This window comes from Giraffa tippelskirchi, chromosome 5, assembly GCF_054371585.1.
Source record: "Giraffa tippelskirchi isolate mGirTip1 chromosome 5, T2T-mGirTip1v1.2.pri, whole genome shotgun sequence".
Lineage (NCBI taxonomy): Eukaryota > Metazoa > Chordata > Mammalia > Artiodactyla > Giraffidae > Giraffa > Giraffa tippelskirchi.
In genome coordinates, this window is record NC_137279.1 from 72126031 (window position 1) to 72141744 (window position 15714).

The window sequence follows — 15714 nt, forward strand, 5'->3', positions numbered from 1 at the left end:
TCTGCCCTTAGGTATTCTGGGCATCTGGTTCATTTTAAATGATTAATTAGAGACTTTGCACCTCTCAGTAAAATGGGGATTTATTATTCTCTTGACATAAAAATAATTCATTCAGAGCATATGTCAAATCAACAGAAACTTCACTATAACACAAATAAACTCACAGTAAGTTGAAAACTAAAATGGCATGCTTAATTGAAGACCCAGGACACTCTCCTGCTAAAACTATAATTAGCTTTTGCCAAGCATGGAATAAAACACTATGACTTGACTTTATTCACTGACTATAAATCTCATCCTCTGCATTAATTTTCTACCCTATATTTCTTTTTCATTCTCTAGAGAGAAAAAAAAACAAGCTTATATATAATATGTCATATTTTAAGCATGTGTTATGCTACTTTTAAATGTACTACTTACATAGCTCAATGACTAGTGAGCTATATTCCAAATGATCCACCCCATTACAGTGACTTCAGAGAATGTATTACTCCTTCTGAACAGGAGGAGGTTCTAGGCAAGTTCATGGTAGATTTTCCAGGTGCTGGACAGATTCTTTACATACCTGATTTCCTGTCTTCACAATGATACTGCAAGAAGAGTTAATTATTCTCCATATGCATTTTATAGGTGAGGGAAACTGAATTTCAGTGAGGTTAAGAAATACACTCAAAGTCACATTTAGTAATTTTCTGCAGGAACCTCTGGGATAGATGTCAGATGAAATTTGTTGCTATATTGTTTCAAGGTCCACACCTTTTCCACTCTGCCCCAGGGAGGTGATAATTATATGGTTAATAATTATAGTAGCTCACATTCATTGGGGGAAGATCCCCTGGAGGAGGGCATGGCAACCCACTCCCGTATTCTTGCCTGGAGAATCCCTATGGACAGAGGAGCCTGGAAGGCTACAATCCAAAAGGTCACAAAGAGTCAGACATGAGTGAAGCGATTTAGCACAGAACGCACAACATTGACTGGGCCTTCTCAGATGGCACAGTGGTAAAGAATCTGCCTGCCAATGCAGGAGATGCAACAGACACAGGTTTGATCCCCGGGTTAGGAAGATCCCCTGGAAAGGAAATGACAACCTACTCCAGTATTCTTGCCTGGAAAATTCCAAAAACAAGAGGAGCCCAGTTGACTACAGTCCAAGGAGTCACAAAGAGCTGGACACAGCTAAGCATATTTATTGAGAAACTAAAAATGAGCAGGCGGTATATGTTATATCTCCAACAATCTTAACGATTAAGACATCAAGATTTAGAGAATGAAAGTAATTTACCTAAGATCATATAATAAATAGTCAACCTAAGTGAGACCCAAATCTCCACTCTCCTGAATTCTGACCTCAAACTGTAAACAGATAACTACCCTCAGTACATGTTCTGCTATAAAACAAAGGTATAAAGTAAGGGGAGAAAAAAATCGAATTCAGATTGTATTATTTATTTTCTTAATTTGGTAGCTCAGATTCTTCCTTTAGACTTCTGCAAAACTCATAAAACTGAAATAGTGATCTTTTAGATATTTAAATGTTAAATGATTTTAGAAAGAATCATTCCAAGTGATACAGATGCCTCGATTTACTGGTGACTTTTTTTTAGAGGTAAATTGACTGGTTGTTTTTTTTTTTCTTTTTTTTATGAACCATTTAAAAAGTCTTTATTGGATTTGCTATAATACAGAGATTGAACCCGCAACCCCTGCATTGGAAGGTGAAGCCTTAACCACTAGACTGCCAGGAAAGTCCCCACTAGGGATTTTGATTTTGCTCGCAGCATGAACTTTTATCTGGTCAGTATCGCACATCCTTCTCCAAAGATTACCATAAGAGGAATTCCTATCTGGGTGGGCTGAATTAACAAAAGGCAGTAAAACAGCAAGATTAGCTTATGACTTAGCTCCTGACATGGGTAAGTGAGCCTTGCAATCTTTTATTCCTGGTTACTCAGTATGTAAATGCATACCTTTGGCCACTGCTATGCATAAAAGCAAAATCAGAACATATGCAACATGAAAAAAAAATCATGACTGCTACTTTATGCATTTTTTTAGAATTTGTTAAACAATACAAGAAAACAGATGTATTATTCTTTTTATTTTTAAAAGAATTGCTGACGTTGTGTTAAAAATTAAATTTCGCATAGGACCAGTCACACATTAGGTCTTAAATAATATCTGTTTTATGATCGATTGAATAAACATAACTTCAGTTTGTGTCTCATTGTCATGCCTTATGGAAGTCGACGGAAGGGGTAGGGTGTCCAGACATTTACCTGAACAGGGTCTGCACGTTGACGATGGTTTTGGCGTCTGCCATGTAATCTTCCTCGGCGCTCATGGTGCTTTCTTTGTCCACCACCACCATGTTGGCAGCAAAAGTCACTCCACACCTGAGTAAATCATCTAGGCTTTGATAAAAATCAACAGAGAAAAGTGAGCTTTCAATAAATCTCAGTATTAGGATGGTGCTAAAACTCGCCTACCCACTCCCCACCCTTATAGGCATGGAGGTTACTGTTATAGGTGGCTTGCACAGAGTGGACACTGATAGATGTTATGGGAACTAATACAATACAATGTTCTCTAGAGATATGAAATAAATTGCATTTGGGGGTTCTTTATGCTTCATTAGATCTCAATAATTTCAAAGCATATGCATTAAGGATCTTTCTTTAATAATACTTCTGAATTTTATAAATAAAGCCAGAAAACACCAATTTTGCAATCAAACAGAATGAGAGCATGTTAGAACTTTGTTTTTACAGTGAGCACATTATTTCAGAAACATGGCATTTGCATTTTTTGTTATCTCTGAAGCTCTTCTGGTAAGAATAGAAATGAACACATATTAATTTAGATGGTCAAGCCTAACAAGGAAATATGTTTATTAGAGATATTTATTTTTAAATGTCTATTTATCTGTGTGAAGCTATATGTTTTAGACTGGTTCTACACAGCCAAGAATATGTAAAACATATAAATATCATTTGCTTTCAAGCCTACCTTTTAGATACTTTTTGAGCAAGTGATTAAATGAACTAAATCTGTTGGTTGCAGGAACAACTGCTAAACTAAGACACAAGTTCCTGTGAGTTACCATAGATTCAGTCATCTCCCCTATCACTGATAAAAAATTTACCTAGCATTGAGTTTAAAAACAATGTTATAGCAAAAGCTGAATCAGGAAAACCATTTCTCATTTCCTCTGCTTCACACAAATTTCAAAAATAGGACTGAATTGGAGAAGGGAGATTATACTTGAATGAATGCAAGGGTTTTCTAGGTTCAGAATTGACTGAAGACAAATAAGAAGAATTGGGCTAACTGATTTTTATATCTTCCAACTTAAAGTAAAAAGTGTAAAACTCAAAGAGCAGTAGCTCCTTTTAGATTCTTAAATGGAAGAGTTAATTCTCCGAAAGATCGTCTCAAACTGCATGATCCCTTGAATTAGCCATTGTACATTAGAGGGGATTATTTTCCTGTTATGGGAAGGCAAGAGGCAAGATTTCTTACTGTGTTGAAAGGTGAGAGAGTATTACCAAAGCTTTGGGTCCAAGATTCCCAGGAATAGTCCGAAAAAAATATTTTGCTTGAATCAGGCACAGTGTTCTATAGCAGGGGTTTTATAGCTAAAACTGTGGAAACAGAATGTTATCCCAGATAAATTTCCTATGGTGAGACGGGCCAGGACCATAACATCTAATCAATATGATGACCAAGTTTAAATCTCCAGGAACACTTTACTAGGGTGTTCCTTTTATCTAGGAAATTTATAATTATTCTTGCATCTATTAAAATACTTTTTAAAGGAAAGAAGAAGGTGGAAAGCAAATATGATCCCTTGAGGACCATAAAAATGATGCTAAATCTTATGACTTCACACCCTATTATTATAGTGTTAATTCACTTTTTCATATTTCAGCTCTTATGATCTTTATTTCCCCCATTAAACAAATTGTCTATATAGGTAAAGTTAATGTAATAGAAGGTAACCTTGATCAAAAAGTGATACACAGAAGTGATAATAAAAATAAATATTTCATCGTTGATAAATCAAGGAAGTTGAGACTTGACAAAAAAACTTCACTATGACAATGCTTGTACTAAACAGTTACTAGCTAGCCAAACCTGTACATATCAGTTAATTCCATACTCAAAATACTGGCTGTTGTAATTACACATAACATTGGTAAATGATTTTAGTAATTATTATTGAATATGAGTTTAAATCTAAATAAATTTATAGGATCTATAGACTATTAATACATAAATTTAGAGTGGCATTTTTGAATCACATAAAAACTTTATTCTTCATGTTTTAACTTTAGCTTATTTGTATTCATTTAAAATTGTATTTTATTCTTTATCTTTTTAGTAGACTACCGATTTGTTTTTATAATTCTGTGTGTATCACAATTTCTCCCCACTAAGACACTATTTTTAATTTAGCATGAGTGCTTTACACAGTTTGGCCACCAGATGGCGGCCCAAGAAAAAAGTCAACCATATTGGTTGGAAAAGTTACAGATAATTTCATTGGCAATGCCTCTCTTTCTACCCTTGTCTAAGACTTCCTTTTTGAGGAGAACCAGAATGTGAAGCTATGAATATAGAGGAATGTTTGTGAGAGCGTTTTAATTCATTCATAGAAGAGAATACTATAGTGAATCTCTCTTTTTTTTTTTTTTTTTATAGTGAATCTCTTATTGCTGCTGCTGCTGCTAAGTCGCTTCAGTCGTGTCCGACTCTGTGCGACCCCATAGACGGCAGCCCACCAAGCTCCGCCATCCCTGGGATTCTCCAGGCAAGAATACTGGAGTGGGTTGCCATTTCTTCCTCCAGTGCATGAAAGGGAAAAGTGAAAGTGAAGTCGCTCAGTCGTGTCCGACTCTCAGCAACCTCATGGACTGTAGCCTACCAGGCTCCTCCATCCATGGGATTTTCCAGGCAGGAGTACTGGAGTGGGGTGCCATTGCCTTCTCCGGAATCTCTTGTATCAATTACCAGTTTCAATAATTAGTAAGTTGTAGTCAATCGGTGCCATTGCCTTCTCCGGAATCTCTTGTATCAATTACCAGTTTCAATAATTAGTAAGTTGTAGTCAATCCTTTTTCACCTCTAATCCTAGGAATTTGATCTTTTCCGTTCTTCTTTTCCTCCCCATTAATACTTTTATAAAGGGAGAATTCATTTTATAGTTTACATCAGAAAAGATGGAAGAGAGTTTTATTTTGTATCTTTTAAATATAATGTCCTAATGAATTTTAATAGAATACTATTAATATCACATCAAAGAAACATTACTAATGATAAAATATGGGTTGATTTCACTTTCATGGATTCACATAGTAGTTTTAGTACCTCTATATTTTAATTAGTTGGTTAGTATTATGACAACAGTAATGTAAATTATATTAATGCAGTTGTTTAGTTGCTAAGCTGTTTCCAACCCTTTTACGACCTCTTGAAAAGTAGTCTGCCAGGCTCCTCTGTCTACGGGATTCTCCAGGCAAGAGTGGGTTGCCATTTGCTACTCCAGAGGATCTTCTCAACCCAGGGATCGAACCTGCATCTCTTGCACTGGCAGGTGGATTCTTTACCACTGAGCTACCAGGGAAACCCAGGCATATTCATGTAGAATGGAGGCTAAATGTGTGTTAATCTGTTTGGCCATTAATGTATCCACAGTCAATAAACACTCTCAATGTTACAAAGCTTTGTTTTTTTAACATCTACAGGATGAAATGTAAGCATGGGAGTTCTCAGTGGATAACTGTCAGCATTTTATTTGCAATGCTCTGGCTGATGATGTCTTTTAGAATGGAAGATTTACACATTTTATAAGCATATTACTTTTATGATCTTTTAATTTTAGTATTTGTTATAATGTCATGTTCATGCATATAAAAGAATTTGTATTTTAAAGCTGAAGCATTGCACACATTTGACCTTTAATTAACAAATTATTATAAATTATAGACTCTAATATGTTCTAAGAATAAACTAAGGAAATGCTCCAATTGATAAATTTGACTTAAAAATGAGCATTTCCAAATGATTTTGAAGTTTTCCAAAAGTAATGGTAATGATACCAATGCAGCACAATGTTGAAGTTCTAGGTTTTCTCTATCACAACGTTAACAGTTAAAAATCTTACTGCTGTAGATGACACAAAACTGAAGTGGTTTTAGAAATGGAACAAGATTGACATGCAACAAGATTTGTTTAATTCAACAACAGATTACTGCTTAGGAAGTTTGAATGCAAGATGTATAACACGAGAACATAAGCTCTACATGCAATATACATCATATTTACAACACTGAAAGGGCAAATTACACTCAACATGCAACACCGGGGCACAGCACATGACAAGCACAGGACACCACGCTGGTGAGGGTGCCAAAGATTTTGTCACCTACTTGTCAATAGAGCCCACCATGTAGTAAACCATTGGAAACCAACAGATGGCATCCAGAAAATGCATGTCTGGCCTAAGTAGCACATGGGTTACAAAATGAAACACAGTGTCACAACAGTGGCAGCACTTCTAGGGAAGGAAGTAAGCTGACTCAGTTCTCATTTCCAATACTAAACGCCATTGACAAGATTCATTTTCAAGTGCCTTTTCTCTTAACATTAATTTAAAAATATCATTTTTACTTGTCATGAATAATACAATGCTCTCAGTAATTAAAAAAAAAAACAAGTCGCATTTCTGCTTTCTAAATCAGAAACATTATGGCAGTATTCTACAAAAACACCAAATTGATACTCTTAGTTTATGACTAAAAAGTCTTTTCAATGAGTTTGAAATTGTTCATCCTGAGAAAGTCTTGTAAAATGGGGAACTAGTGGTTTTTTTGATGATATAAAATATAAGAAACTAAATTAGTGTGTCTATCTAGAGTAAGTTTCTCTAAGATATATAGAGAAACACAACATGTCCTTTAATATATCAACATATGAATAAATAAATACAGTATATGTACCCATGCAATATATATATATACTAAAGAATTAAAATTAAAGTATTTCCCCTTTAACACTACTGCTTTTCTCAATATACACTGTTGAACAAATTGTATTACAACTGAAATCTTTACTCTTTATGTACATTTGTGGAAAGATGATAAACCTGGAAGCTTCCTTAGAAATTACCTAGTCCATTGTATTCATTTTATAAAGTTATCAATTCTTTCATGCATCTATTCACTCAGCATCTCTGAATCCAAAATTTTTCCATAACAGATATTTTGGTATACTCAAGTATATGCAAAAAAATATATATATATATATATATATATATCTTGTTAGCTTGTACTACAAGAAATAGAATTTTTGGAACACATATGTAAAAGCACAAAATTATAGAATATGCTAAAAAATAAAGAATGGATTGCATTTAGGAGACAGAATAGAGGAAATATTTAATTTGGGTGTTGAAGGATGAGTAGGAGATGCCCAGTTAAGGGGGAGGAAAGGGGACTTCTAGGCAAAGGGGAGCACACCCCCGACAGCATCCCAGCCAGAAGTCTCTCCTCCCTGATTCATTTCTTCCTGTTGATCAATCTCATCTCTCTTCACTTTAAAGAAAAATAATATTTAGTACAGTGAAGCATAAAAAGAAAACATCCAAAGAATGTCACTGTTGATGACATTCCCACCATCATTCCTAAAATGACTTCCTAGCCATTTTAAGTAGTCCCATATTACTACATATTATAAATGTACCACAATTCATTTTTTAAAAAAACCCTCAATTATGCAGTTTCTAAGTTATTTTCACTTTTATGCTATTAATCCCTGGAGTGACAAGCTATTTTTAATATCTTGCTATTATAAAAATTACTGCTCTGGACTTTTTTTTTTGGTGACTTTTTCCCTAACATTTGGTTTTCCCATTAGTGAACCACAGGTTACAAACATTTTTAAAGCCCATTGTGTAGGTTGGTTTCACAAATAGAATCATATATACTCCCAGTAGCAGTCTTGACTAGTGCCTGCCAATTCTTCACTTTCTGGGTGCTGCTTCTTACAATTAGAAGGGATATTCACACTGCTCATTTCAGATCTTCTATGTTCCTGCCTGCCTTGCGGTTATAGAAGAAGATATTAGGATTTGAGTGACACAGACTGGGACAGCACTGAGATTCTGTGGTGCTTTGAAAGATCCTTTTGACTGTGTCATTTTGGAGGTCATTATTTTATCTCTCTTTGCTCTTGCATAGTTCCAGTCAGATAAAATGAATAGCTCAATAACTTACATAGCAGAATTACATTCATAATTCCTTATTATTAATTGCACAGCTATACCCTGTGTGAAATAACCTCCTAATTTAAAAAATTCCAGATCATTTCCATTGTTTACACTATCTTCTCTGACCATCTGTTCACTGTAACATATCTGTCTTCCAAAGACTTGGAACAGTACTCGATGTTATTAAATAATTCAGCTTAATAAAGATACTGAAAAGTTTTCCATGTGATGAGAAGTACCAGGGTCACAAGGAACAAAGTAAGTCTTTATGTTATGCCAACCCTTCTATTAGAGTTAAAACTGCAGATCCGGCCTTTGCATTTTGTTGCTCTGTCAAGCAGAAATCATTCAAAGCACTTAAACATCAAAATGATTGCCTGTTGTTAGGCAACTTGTGAATCTTACAGACATGCCATTCTGCCACAAACATACATGTATTATACAATGCACAAGCAAATCTTTCAAATCCTTAGAAATTAACATCTGTATTATGGTAGCACGGTTCATCCTTACATGAATCCAGCAATGTTACAAGGCAAGGCAAGTCATCTGAAACCTGGTAAATATACAATTCTGATGAAGTATATCTAACATAGGGAGTCTAGTACACCATGTACATGTGTGATCAGTCACTAAGTCCTGTCCAACTCTTTGCGACCCCATGGACTGTAGCCTGCTAGGCTCCTCTGTCCATGGGATTCTCCAGGCAAGAATACTGGAATGGGTTGCCGTTTCCTCCTCCAAGGTATCTTTCCAACCCAGGGATTGAACCCTGATCTCCTCTACCTCCTGCATTACAGGAGGAATTCTTTACCACTTGAGCCACTGGTGAAGTCATACTTAACAAAATTTGACTTGTATAGTAAATAGATCCACCCATTACTTCTAATGATAAAGGTGGCTTAAAAGGATACCTGAAATATAAGGAATATATCAATCATAGATTCATATGTGCTATGCTGACACATTTAATTAATTGGCAAAGGTCTTTATGGCACTAAACTGCTTACTAAAGAAAAAAATGAGCAGATCATTAATCAGTCTTATCTGTAATTCAATTAATAAAGATGACTATTTATGAGTCTAAATATCTTTACAAAGACATTCATTACAAAAATTGTGATTATACACAACTATGAATTAACCAGTTATTGATAGGAAATGAAAGGTTTCATGAAATTTCATGGATTTTCAAGTTGAAGATCATTATTCCCCATTTGACTAATAACTATAATAAACTTGGGGGCTCATACGGTAAAGAATCTGCCTACAATTCAGGAGACTTGGGTTCAATTCCTGTGTGAGGACGATCCCTTGGAGAAGGGAATGGCAACCCCGTCCAGTATTCTTGCCTAGAGAATCCCATGGTCAGAGAAGTCTGGAGGGCTGCAGACCATTGGGCTGCAAAGAGTTGAAGACCTGTGAGCAACTAACATTATAATAAACTCAATTTTTTATTTCAAACTCAAGAAATGAATGTGTGAGACAGTTTATTTTGTTAGCATTTCATAATCTCACTTTTATTTCTCCCTTAAAAATGAAGTAGTATTTTAATTTCAACAACTTGAAATAAATTTCCTTGGTTTTTTTTTCTGTTAATTGGGTTTTCACAGAAACTCACCTATTACTTTGATTAGTGACAATGTCCTTTTGTTGACTGGTACAAGGTAGGAAAACTACATTTTTTGGACTGGCTTTCATGAGTCAGATACTATACCAGTGCTCCATATACATTATTTTATATAATTGCAAAATAATACGATAAATATTCTCATTTTACAAATGAGAAAGTGGAGGCTTACAGAAATTCAGTAACACACAGCCTATCAAGAGGATAAGCTTAGATCTTATTTCACATCTGTGTCAGTCTAAGGTTTGAATGTCTTTAATAAGGACCCTAATATCTAAAACAGTTTACCATTACTTTTGAAATAAGCTGAACAGGAGTCTACTTGTAACTATATGTGCAAAGAAGATTGATTTAGTAAAGGGATAGTTTAAACAAGATATTGTAAAAGTTAAGAATATAAGCCTGAATCTTGTACTTTAAATCAGCATAGCTTTGGATAATATATTCCAAAGTTTTTTTGACTCTCTTTTCCATCTCTCATATGAAATGGTATCATCAGATGACCAGATGACCTTTAAGGTTGAAGTGGTAATCAAAATGTTTAAAATCAGTATGGTGCCACAACAGAATAGAACAGATGGCCAACCAATCAGAACTGAGACTGTATCTGATGAACCAGTATCCAGTGCAAGATTAGCATATGAAATGCAGAAGTCTTTTTACTTGGAAACATTATGAACACTTGTTTTGACATATTATGTATGTGAATATCATAAATTTAATTTACATTTTAAATTTCATATTTATGGCATCTGTTTTTTATATTGAATTAAATGTTTTTTTTCCACTAAATCTCCTAAGTAGCTATCCATTGACATTATTTTTAACAATGCTCACGTGCATTTAAAATAAAGTCAAATCCCACTGAACTAACTAGTAATTGTAGAAGTGTGTGTAATTATTAGTGTGTAAATTCTTATAACCCAGAAATATTTTAAAGAAGAAAGCATCATATTTCTTTGTAATACTGTAGAATAGATTGAAAAATACTAGCCACAGCAGAGAAACAAGTTCTTTAAAACAATTTCATTGTTTTTTAAAAAAAGAGTATTGCATAAAACTTCCTGGAACATTATTTACTGATGTTAGTTCTTGCTTCCTCATTCTCAATCAAAGGAACAGAGAACAACAAATAAAATTGTTTGACACCACTTTTGGGAAATACACAGGATGCTTGTCAATTTTACAGACAGCACTTTCATCGCAACTCTTTGGAAAAAAGTCAAACCCACTAAAATCATTTAACAAACATCATGTGAATAGTTGGATTTCAAACTGTAGGCCCTTAGGAAAGCAAAGAAAAATACTTTAATACAAAATAACCTAAAGTTAAAATATTCTTATTTGAAAATTGATAAACAATGCATTTTTGCATATGTCAAAAACCTGTAACTAAAGTAAGATCACATAATTGAAAGAACAATGAACTATGAACTGCAGAGAAGGTTCTAATCCTAGAATCGACCTTGGAAAAAGTCATATAACTTCTTTGGCCTGTTCCTCCTTTCTATGAAATAAGAGACAGTGGTGTAATCAAGTCACATGGATCAACTTGTTTAAATGTTATTGTAATTTGTAAGCTTTGAGATCTTAAGCTGCTTGGTACATCTTTCTGAGGATAAATCATGCTATATGACATGGATATATTTTTTTATGGAAATAAAATACGAAATAAAGGCTAAGTATCTACTGGGATGACTGCCATGTAGTAAACGCTCAGCAATTATGACTATAATGAACAAAGGTAGTGATAAAGATTATTAATTTTATTAAATGATCACTATGGTCTTATTTAGGTAAAATAATCTCTGATAAAAGCTACATATATACTTATATTGAATTACTGACCGGTTTTCCAGTAACTAAGAGAAACAGAATTTTCAGATTTTTTGATTGATGATTGATCTGATTCAGGAATTAAGACTGTGGACACAACTGCTTGATTTTATAGTTCCATTATACAAATCAATCAATAATGCAGTAATTGAGCATTTTGGTAATGTGTTAATTCAAAACCAAACAGAAAGGGAATGATTTAGTCATGGCAATTCTGAAGTCTACACAAGATACACAGGTTAAGAAATCCTAACTCCTGCACCTGCTCACTGGGATAAAATGGGATTAGTGATTCTGAAATAAGATTGTTTAGGGAAACTAGATATGGAAAAGGACAAAAGTAAACTCCAGTCCTAAATTTGGTGAGATTGACTCTTTTGCAAAGTACAATACTGTGATGTATAAGGAATGTGTATTTGGCATTCACATTCAGATTCCTCCCATATCTTTGGTCTTCACCACATTTTCTAGCTCACCACTCCCAAAACCCTTGGAATTTCCCGAGTGATAAGAGTCATGGGAGCATCTTCTGTTAATAATATTTGGTCTCTCACCCTCCTGAAATCACTTCAGAGACATGAAGGTGAAATGAGTGTCTTGTTCTTCATAACAAGTCTCTTTCCAGGACAACTGGGTTTATGTATTAATGAGGTGACATTTGGAATGTAGCCAAGGATTGAGGCTGTTTGCCAGGGAAACCAGCCTGAATAGAGAGTTGGAACTTCAGTCCCACCTCCTGATTTTTGAGGAAGGGGTAGGGGCAAGAGATTGAGTTCAATTACCAGTGACCAATGATTTAGTCAATTATGCCTGTGTAATGAATCTTCCATTAAAACCCCAAAAAGACAGAGTTCAAAGAACTTCCAGCCTGGTGAATAGGTAGAAATTTGGTGACAGTCATGCTCTTTCCCCATACCTTGCCCTGTGCATCTCTTCCACCCAGTTTTTCCTAGTTATATGCCTTTATAATAAGCTGGCAATCCAGTCAGTAAAATGTTTCTCTGAATTCTGTGAGCTGCTCTACCAAATAACTTGACCCTAAGTAGTTGTTGGTGGAAACCTCTGAGTTACAGCCAGTGGGTCAGAAGTACAGGTAACAACCTGGACTTGCAACTGGCATCAAAGTCCATGGAGGGAGTCACTGAAATTTCCAGTCTATTGTTGTTGTTCAGTCACTGAGTTGTGTCCAACTATTTGTGATCCCACGGACTGCAGCACTCCAGGCTCCCCTGTCCTTCATTATCTCCCAGAGTTTGTTGAAACTCATGTCCATTGAGTTGGTGATGTTATCCAATCATCTCATCCTCTGCTACCCCTTTCTCCTCCTGCCCCCAATCTTTCCCAGAATCAGGGTCTTTTTCAGTATACAGCTGATCAGTTATAAGGTGATAACCTGGCTTGTGATTGACTTCTGAAGTGGGGTTGGGGCAATTTTGTATAACTGAAAATTCAACCTGAGAAGCTAATGCTATTTCTGGGTAGATAGTGTCAGAACTGAGTTGAATTCCCCCAGAACTGAGCTGGGGTCCTGAGCATCGCTTGTTGGAAGTGTAAAGAAACACACTCACACACACACACACACACATTGAAATTGCGTCCCAGAACCCATTTAGGAGTTTTATACATCAGGACCAGGAATTATATCTTGCAATAATGTAAAGAAGGTGAAAGAATAATTTTTACCCATAGCTTTATACAGGGATGCTGTAGGCACAGTTCTACTTCTTTCAAGCCTCTTCCTCTCTGCTTCTCTGTATTCTGCGGCCTGACTTGACCCACTTTAATCCAAGCCACAGGACACGGGAATGCTCTAAGTCATGCATGAGCTGTGCAAGCATGTATGATTAGTCATATCTGACTCTTTGTGACCTTATGGACTGTAGTCCTGCAGGCTCCTCTGTCCATGGGTTGCCATTTCCTCCTCCAGGGGATCTTCCCCACCCACCAGGCATATTCTTTACTACTGAGTCACCTGCGCTAAGTCAATCAGCTTGTAAATACCCCTGCATTTTTACAGGAGTGGACACACCACCCCATAAGCAGAAAGAGCCAGCATCTGACACTTCTGAATTCATATAGTGAATGAGCATCTCCTATGCGTCAGATCTTAGCCAGTTTCTTAGCATTTCTTACCAGAGAAGTTCCATAATTAGGGATATGGCCCGAGGCCTTGGAGGGGCTAGGGCACCATCACCCTAGCTACCCAGTAATCCCACTCTTATTCTCTTACGATTTGTTTTATTAAGCTCTTATTTCATCTGACATTGGGTCTAAGTTTTTGTTTTCCTACACCTGCTTTAAATTTACATCACCTTTCCCCGGATGCCAAAATATAATAAAAAAAAAAGCAGTGAATCATCAGACCTGAAAGTTCTTCAACTGAAACCTCTAGAAATGTGCTCGAGTTTTAGAGTTGATTATAACTGAGATTCTGATGCTAAAAAGAGATGCATCCATGAGAATCTTGATATTCATATATTCAGGATAAATAATGTCATGAAGTTATATTAGGGAGCTATCTCTGTTTTGAGAAAATTCTTTTCATAAATTTTAAAAGCAGAGACAAGGCAGTGGATGTTGGCCTCATTCAGCTTATCCCAAAATTTGCATCACTTTAGAATTGAAGAGGAGAATTGGAGGATGTTAAACTATCGTATTGATTTAAGGACCATCTGCTACTAATTTGAGTCAGAGAGAGAAATATCGTAATTTTAGCACATACAATGGATTTGACCACATCATTCAGTGATGTATATTTATATCTGTATAAGGATCTTGAAGTGTTTAAGTAGTCTTTTTTCATCAGAGTATATTAATCAAACATTTTCTAAAGAAAAGAACATGGTAAAGTGTAAACTATTCATGTTATGTTACAGGATATATGTTTTAACAGTGGAAGAATAATAAGAAGTAATGATGATGTGTTATGATATGACATAAAATGGATCATTAATATGCTTCTCTGATAATTAATGGTTCTTTACAAAGACAACAAAATTGTCCACTTTTGGCAGAGATTTTCCAGGCTAGTTGATTAATTTAAGGAAAATAACTGTAATTATTTCAGTGGCATGTTTCCCACTGGTAGAGAGATGACCATTTGCAAAAATAGTCTTAAATAAAAGGCTCAGAGTGCTCTTGTTGTATTTTAAGTTGTATTTGTGAAACACAATGATATTCAATGATTGTTTTGTACCACAGCAGACTATATCTCCCATATATGCCATAATGTTTCTGATTTAAAATATTATAAATTCTAAATTTAATTTTAAATGAAATTATTTTTATAAAATATTAACAAATTTTTGTCTTGCTTGTGTATTTTAAGATATACTTACGGGTTATCCAATAGCAGTATTACAGGATTAAGTTCTTTCTTTGGTCTATAATAAGCCCTGAGAGGAACAATAAAATTATACAATCCATTTCCAGCTGTTTCAGCTGCAACTATAATTAGCTTATTTTTGAATCCATAGGCTTTTGCGTCCTCATAGTAGTTATGCTGGCAACTCTAGAGAAGAAAAATTATACATAGAAATACCATTTTATATACCACAAAAATTGAGTGAAAAAATTTAGGAGACAGAGAAATGTGAAATTAGTCCATCCTAGTGAATCCTTTGTTTTCTAATCAATTTGAAAATAGTTACACTTTTGTATGCCTAATTCTCCAGCCTGAAGGTGTGCATGGAGAAAACCAATGAATTCCAGGTATGCACCCTGATATGTGGGAATGAAAAGGCAGTGGTATGCGTGTACACACATTCTGCTGCAAAGTGGAACTTGCCCCTAGATGACATCTGGGTATCAACATTAAAGAATCATCACAATGTATACATATATCAAAGCATCATGTTAAATACCTCAAATATACATAATTCTTATTTGTCAATCATAATTCACGAAAGCTGGAAAAATAACCTACTTCTGACTTTCATTCCAGAAATAGAGTAACATTATAATTAAGTAATCCTACAAC

The 15714-nt window shown here is 35.1% G+C and overlaps 1 protein-coding gene across 3 annotated transcripts in view; it reads right to left on the minus strand.

Moving 5' to 3' along the window:
- The window catches only part of LOC145507225 (potassium channel subfamily T member 2), a 406914-nt gene that overhangs the window by 64984 nt on the left and 326216 nt on the right, over positions 1-15714 (minus strand). For 2 of the 3 annotated variants that reach the window (XM_081493298.1, XM_081493299.1), the window contains 2 exons: positions 15074-15246; positions 2280-2414 (listed from right to left, as the gene is read on the minus strand). In XM_081493298.1, coding sequence (XP_081349424.1) covers positions 2280-2414; positions 15074-15246 — 308 coding nt within the window. Of the gene's footprint in view, positions 1-2279; positions 2415-6431; positions 6504-15073; positions 15247-15714 lie in introns of all 3 variants that reach the window. The other variant, XM_081493297.1, reaches the window with a different exon arrangement.